This window comes from Triticum dicoccoides, chromosome 2B (assembly GCF_002162155.2).
Source record: "Triticum dicoccoides isolate Atlit2015 ecotype Zavitan chromosome 2B, WEW_v2.0, whole genome shotgun sequence".
Taxonomy (NCBI): Eukaryota; Viridiplantae; Streptophyta; class Magnoliopsida; order Poales; family Poaceae; genus Triticum; species Triticum dicoccoides.
This window is the reverse complement of record NC_041383.1, coordinates 34634005-34641567: the sequence shown is the minus strand read 5'-3', so window position 1 is coordinate 34641567 and position 7563 is coordinate 34634005. Positions and strand designations below refer to the sequence as shown.

Genomic DNA, 7563 nt, shown 5'->3' with positions numbered 1-7563 from the left:
GCCACCATCGTCCAATCTGGAACACCAAATCCTAGGATTTCTTCCGGAGCAGCACGAGTGGGTTGACAGTAGTTAGATGACGATGCCTTCATCAAGGTAACAACGCAGGATGCCGCCATTTCCTGCTGTCAGGCTCGGTTTTCACCGATGGCGATGCTTTAGTTAGAGCGGAGCATAAAGCCTTTTCCGATATACATGAGATCGGATATCCCGGTAGAAAAACCGGTCTCCAATGGAGTCGGCAAGATGGTACACCAGCCAGAGCAGATGTCTACACGCGCTGAGGTAGATGAATGACAAATCATGCCATCTAGAGAAGACTTTTCAATCCCAAAGATATTTTTTTCTCCAAATGATTTGTTGAAAGGCATACAAAATATCCCCGCAAAAAAGAAGAAGAAATGCATGTAGAAAAATGTCCATTAACATTTGAGTTTGCCAGCTTAAACAATACTGACCTAGGAAAGAGATTGCGGTGACGGATGCACGACCACAAGAACACAACAGCTCCATGCATGTACGTGCAAATAAAACAATACAATACAGGGTATCTAAGAGGGAGAAACAGGATTGAATACTAAACTTCTGGCCGCATTTGTTCTACTGCTTGCATCCTTGACTGCTGGGGGGATCTGCGGTGTTTGTTACGAATGAATATCGCCACTACTAGTGGGTAGGCCGAAATGTAGACGAGCAGGGGGACGAAAAGGAATGTCACATTCCTGGACGACTCCCAATTCCTGGTACTTCCTGCCACGTAGGCCACCAGGAGGCCGAGCATGTCCAGCAAAAGGGCAGCGTGGACCGGCCAGAGCGCCCACTTGGGATCAAAATTGTGAGATTATCGTAGGATATAACAGCTGTACCAAGGTTTTGGTTACCAGTCGAAATTTCAAGATTTCCCACGGTTACCGCATATTTCCGTGCCCCTCGATAAATCCTCATACCAAGCAAAAAATACCTTTTTTTGAAAATTTTGAATTTAAACGCTCCATTTGTAGTCAAGTGCGTAGGATCTAATTAATGCCATGAGATTTGAGTCTGACGTGTTCGTAGCATAGTTCCTGTTTTGAGAGGTCTCTGGTTCGAACGTTCATTCATTCATTTATTTGAATTCAAAATTCAACTATAAAATTCGTTCGAAATATTCTCGGTATTTCCCGGTAACCGTGGTAACCACGTTTTCCCGTCCCCCTCGGTAAAATTGCCTCACTCGTTAACCAAAACCTTGCTCTATTAGTCATGGAGTAGCAGCTTAGGACATGCAGAGATAAGATGTGCAACTGAACATGGAGAAAGAAGGTTCCAACAGTGGTGGAACTCACTTGCGACGCCGTTCTTGTCGCCTTCGCTGTCACGTCGCCTCCTGGATGTCCACTCCCGGGCTTCCTGGGCGACCCTCGGTCGTGGCACCGGGCCTCGATGGAGTGCGGCAGGCTGCTGGCGGCGGACCGGGTGACGCAGGGCGCGATGGCGCTGCGCGGGGACCCGTCGACGCCCAACTTCCTGCTGCTCCCGCCGATCTTCTTGTTCCCGGCGCTCGAGCGACTCAACCTCTCGTTGGCCTCGCTGTGGGGCCAACCGCTGCTCTCCTCGGCCTCGCGAATTGCAGGGGCGCCCGCCTCCTCCTCCTCCAACCACCTCCCGCTCCATCGGAAGAGATCGCTGAGCGGAACGCCTTCATTGCCGCGCACCTCGCCGCCTACTCCCCGCCATGTCTGACCTCCCCCTCTACTGCTGCGACCCCTCGACGCTCGCCAGCCCCGCGCCCTGCTAGCAGGCCAACCTCCGCAGCGTCTATCTCGGGATGGATTGGGAAGCACACAAAAGAGGAAGGGAAGGGGGGGCCGGTGGCGCAATGTTGTTGCGGATCCGTATTTCTCGATCCAGGGAGAGATAGAAGGGTCAGAGAGGCACGATTCAGGTGGAATCGACCCAAAAATCACATGGCTATGGGCGGGGCCGCCGGGATCGGGGACGCAGAGCGCTAGAAGTATTGGCAGGCCACACGTCTGCTTCGCAGAACATTTCATCTTAGATGTTCATCTAGACGGTAGACCGTTCGCGTAATATAGGCAGTGGGATATGCTTATAAGGTTGATCTGATCTGGCGGTACAGGTTATTCTGTGTACAGTTTGTTGTGTGGCTTTGGGAGAAGTCATCTTTGCTCTTTTAACAGTAGTAGAGATTATTCCATGAAGGTCTGACAAGAACATACATCAAGCCACCTGAAGCCTCCACTCACACCTACAAACTTGATAATGTTGCTCTCACTCCCCATATCTATAACCGATGTCGTCGCCGATCCATCCATATAACGTATCGGAACCAACAAGCGGTGCAGCATGCCTAAAGCGTACACGACATGCACACGTTTTAGAAGCCACCATCATCATCGAACGGCTCTCCCATCTTCAGGAGAGAGATCTGCATCATCCTTGCCAGTCCGGCCATCTGTCGACGCTACCACGACACCCAACGACTTCACCACCCTGCGCTCGTCCATCTCGATGAGGAGACTCCGGAAGATTTGTGTCGTGCGTTGCACCTGCCGACCAGGCATGGCACGGCGTAGGACCTGTAGGCTAAGCATGACTTGGCATCTCCACCGAAGCTCCGTTCAAGACGAAGCTGCTCCGCCTCTTGCCTCTGTCTTCCAGCGCTGCTCCACAAACGAAGCTCCCAATAGAGAAACGACACCGTAGTGCCACCATCGTCCAATCTGGAACACCAAATCCTAGGATTTCTTCCGGAGCAGCACGAGTGGGTTGACAGTAGTTAGATGACGATGCCTTCATCAAGGTAACAACGCAGGATGCCGCCATTTCCTGCTGTCAGGCTCGGTTTTCACCGATGGCGGTGCTTTAGTTAGAGCGGAGCATAAAGCCTTTTCCGATATACATGAGATCGGATATCCCGGTAGAAAAACCGGTCTCCAATGGAGTCGGCAAGATGGTACACCAGCCAGAGCAGATGTCTACACGCGCTGAGGTAGATGAATGACAAATCATGCCATCTAGAGAAGACTTTTCAATCCCAAAGATATTTTTTTCTCCAAATGATTTGTTGAAAGGCATACAAAATATCCCCGCAAAAAAGAAGAAGAAATGCATGTAGAAAAATGTCCATTAACATTTGAGTTTGCCAGCTTAAACAATACTGACCTAGGAAAGAGATTGCGGTGACGGATGCACGACCACAAGAACACAACAGCTCCATGCATGTACGTGCAAATAAAACAATACAATACAGGGTATCTAAGAGGGAGAAACAGGATTGAATACTAAACTTCTGGCCGCATTTGTTCTACTGCTTGCATCCTTGACTGCTGGGGGGATCTGCGGTGTTTGTTACGAATGAATATCGCCACTACTAGTGGGTAGGCCGAAATGTAGACGAGCAGGGGGACGAAAAGGAATGTCACATTCCTGGACGACTCCCAATTCCTGGTACTTCCTGCCACGTAGGCCACCAGGAGGCCGAGCATGTCCAGCAAAAGGGCAGCGTGGACCGGCCAGAGCGCCCACTTGGGGTCACCGGTGTGGAACGGCAGGCAGTGCCGTAGCCGCTCTAGGTTGCTAAGCGTCAACGGGAGCAGCATGACGATGGCGACGACGGAAGCAATGAACGAAGCGGAGTTGCTGTAGAAGAAGATGTCGTACCGGCGCCTGTTGATGTCGAATAGCATCGGGTCGCCGGCGGAATAGGCGGCGCTGTCCTCTTGCCACACGCCACCTGGCGGTCGCAGGCCACTCTGGTACGTCACACTTGCAGCTAGGACCCCTAGCAGCATCAGGTACTCAAGCTGCTCGTCTTTCTCAGCCCTCTCTCGTCGTCGTCGTGGTCTTGTTGTAGGCTCAACTTGATGCTTGATCCTGTACCTGACGAAGCGGTTGTATGAGAAGATACATACCGGCAGTAGTACCACCGCCATCACCATGGTCAGCATGTAGATGCTAGTCTTGAGATGGCGGGAGCTCCCGGAAGCATAGGCACCCATGAGAGCGTACATGCCCAACGCCATGCACGCGTGGAGCCGGTAGCCCCGTATCACTCGCCTGTACAGCTTTTGGTTCACGAGGAGTAGAATGACAGCCACCGACGCCATGAAGCTGACGGCGTTGCAGTAGAAAAAGGCACTGTAGCGGCGCGGGTAGTTGTCGAGCAGGACGGGGTAGCCCGCGCGGTGGCCAAGCTGCTCGTCATCCGCCGGCCAGAAGCCGCCAGGCGGGGACAGCCCGGCTTGGTACGTAAGTGCCGCGGCTAAGATGGCGATTAGACGCAGCACTTGACCATTGTCATCCAGCTGCTGGTTGCTGCTTCGTTCCCCAGCTACTCGCCTTGCAAAAGCAGGAGCAGATGTAGTAGCAGCAGGAACAGGAACAGGTTCAGCAACCACGTTCTCCTTCAGGCCTACCGCACAAACATGGACGGCGATGTAGATGAGGATAAGGCCAATCACGATGACAACATAGATGGACCTTTTTGCATCTCTGGTGCTCCCTGCGGCATAGGCGGTGACGAGGCAGATCAGGTCCAGCACCATGCATCCCTCCAAAGTGTGGAGCGTGAGCAGGAACTTGCTCTGTACCATCATGACCAGTACCAGAGATGTCACGAAAGCTGCGGAGTTGCTGTAGAAGAAAACCTGGTAGCGTGCATGATGTGTAGTCTGTAGCACAGGACGCCCAATCTCATGCCCATCCAGGTTGTCTTGCCAGAGGCCACCCGGTGGATCCATTCCTGCTTGGTAAGTGATGCATACCGCAAAACCAGCAAGTACCATAGCCAAATAGCAATTATTTTTGAAGACTGTGCTCGCAACTGCGCTGTCACCTGCATAATCAATCGGCCAATCATTCAATCAAGAACAATTCCAATTAAGCTGCTGTTGCTAATTGCAATTAATTAGATGTAGCTAGCTAATTCTCCAACAAAGAAATACTACAGTAGCAAAATCGAGAGTTTGCACAGTTACGAAAGCTGTTTTGTTAGCAAGAAAAATCAATAAATTGGCAAAAGCATATACCTGCGGGACTTGATTTCTTTGACCATTGGGAGAAATTGTCACGCACATTCCTGATTGGTTTCCAATGAAAGACATAATTAAGAGCCAGCTGCAGGCCCACCCAGGCAGGAATCACGGTGGACAGGGAGACGATGACCATTACGGTATTCTCCGTCTCCCTGGAGCTCCCAGTAGCATAGGCCCCCATGAGACCCAGGAGGGCGACCGCTATGAATCCGTAGATCCTGACAACCCGCGCTGAGATGATCCTGCTCACCTTGTTGGCCAGGAGCAGCAGGATGACGAGCAAGGAGGCGAGGAGCACCACGGTGTTGCATACAAAGAAGGCCCGGTACCTCCGGCGCCTGGTGTCCTCCATGATGGGGTTGCCGGCGAGGTGAAGAAGGCGGCCATCCTCCTTCTCATGCTGGGTGCTGCTCCAGAAGCCACCAGGCGGGTTCAGCCCGGTGGCATATGAGATGGTGAAGGTGAAGGTCGCCAGCAGTATCAACACCTCTACCTTCTTCTTTTCTTTGTAACCCTTGTTTGTGTTTATGGGGATGGGGGTGTTGTCGCGGCCCCTGTTCCAACTCCTGACGTAGCAAGGTATGAAAGCATACGCAATGTAGGCCAAAACTGCGAAGGCGAGCCCAGAGGCAAAGATGGTGGTGAAGGCGTCACGGCAGGTCCCGGCGGCGAAGGAACCAATGACGGAGAGCAGGTCGACCACCATGACCACCGGCAGCACCATTGTCCAGACCTTTCTGTTCCTCCGGAGCATCACGAGGATGAGGCAGACCATGACTGACGAGGCGAACGCCGTGGCATTAAAGGAGTATAAAATGCGATACCTACTGATGTCGGTGTACCGGAGGATCGGGTTGCCGGCGACGTGCCCGTCCTCCATCTGTTGCCAGTTTCCCCCCAGCAGGTTGAGCCCGGAGAGATACGTCACCGTCGTCACCAGAGAGGCCAGCAGCAGAAGTTGCTCATTCAGCTCGTACAACTTCGAGTCTGAATCCTTGTTGGACGTCCCCATTTGGTTTGTCTGTGTCGGCCCGTGTGGAGATGGGAGTGCCTTGTATTGCATATCATTAGGTTAGTTATATTTACAAATATATGTACACTTTACTTATTTTTATAATATATATATATACTATCTACATATCTATTCCCTCCGTTCCAAATTACTCGTCGTGGTTTTAGTTCAAATTTGAACTAAAACCACGACGAGTAATTTGGAACGGGGGTAGTACTTGTGTAACCACTCGCATTAATTCAGACCTTATTAGTTATCTTAGTTGTCGATCTTCAGAGAAGTATTCTCTTTGTTTCTTTCTAGTCCACATAATATTTGTCTTAAGTGAAACGTCATAAAGTTTGATCACAATTATTGGAAAATATATCAACATTCACAATATTAAATCATATAATTGGATGCATCTTTGAATTACTTTTCAAATTGTATATCTCTTGTATTGTTAACGTTAATATTTTCTCCTAAACTGTGCCTTCTCATTAATACACTTCTTTCAAAAATATATTTCCACTTTGGTCAATAACCAGCTCACTTCAAATCATGCAAGATCCTTTTTACTCTATATGTTGAATATGACTGAAATTTATTGTTATATTCATACTTCATATGCTAATTGAAATCACTTTCACAATACTTGCATGATTTGTAGATTTGTTTTTTCTAGTTTGTTCGTGCGATCAGACCACTATACTTGCAAATGATTTATAGATAAATTTTTTTCTAGTTTGCTTGTGCGATCAGACCACTATACTTGCATGATTTATAGATTAGTGGGAGAAGTGTGGGGGAAGTGATAAACTAATCTATAAACCACGTGGTTTCAATTACAGATTAGGCTTTTCTAGTTTCTTCAAGATATTAATATATTTTTTACAGAGGCCCGGTGTAATTGGTATCTTCGTGATATTAGTATATTTCCTTTCTCGAAAAAAATGTGGTTTCAATTATAGATCAGTTTTTTCAAGTTTGTTCGTGCAATCAGACCACTATACATGCAATTTTAAGATTGACAGAAAATTAGCAACGTGAGCCACACATTCATGCGACTAGATTTGTTACTTGATGACATCGTATTTATTGTGATTTTTTTATAATAGACGCACATGCAGAACACATTGAACAGTGGCATGTACTTGGAAATTTTCTATGTGCTTTGAACAACCAGGGGATACACGAGACAATTCTGTTGCATCCAAAAGTATCTTATAAGGAGAAATGCACATAATGATCATACTCTATATGGGGTTAAAATTTCAACTCGAATTTATTTTCTATTTTTATCATCCTACATGCTCGAGGACGACCACCGGTTAATCCTGGAGATGTTGATACATGCGTCCAAAAGGTCATGTTTACTTGCCTATTTTATGTTTTACTTACAACTTTTGGACTAAAGAATATCCAACTAGGAAATTTAGATGATGTGGCAAGCAATTAAATGAAGAAAGGGAGGGTTTGTTATCATTATATGATACTATGTGTCATGCAAAAACAATAAATTAGCGAATATATGCT

At 48.3% G+C, this 7563-nt stretch overlaps 1 protein-coding gene across 4 annotated transcripts in view; it reads right to left on the bottom strand.

The window, feature by feature from the left end:
• Nucleotides 1-334: 334 nt before the first annotated feature.
• Nucleotides 335-7563, bottom strand: part of LOC119361969 — a 54244-nt gene continuing 47015 nt past the window's right edge. For 3 of the 4 annotated variants that reach the window (XM_037627149.1, XM_037627146.1, XM_037627148.1), the window contains exons 15-16: nt 5031-6087; nt 3042-4837 (exon numbers count right to left, since the gene is read on the bottom strand). In XM_037627149.1, the coding sequence (XP_037483046.1) occupies nt 3285-4837; nt 5031-6087 (2610 nt within the window). In that variant the 3' untranslated portion in view covers nt 3042-3284. Of the gene's footprint in view, nt 767-3041; nt 4838-5030; nt 6088-7563 lie in introns of those variants that run through there. The other variant, XM_037627147.1, reaches the window with a different exon arrangement.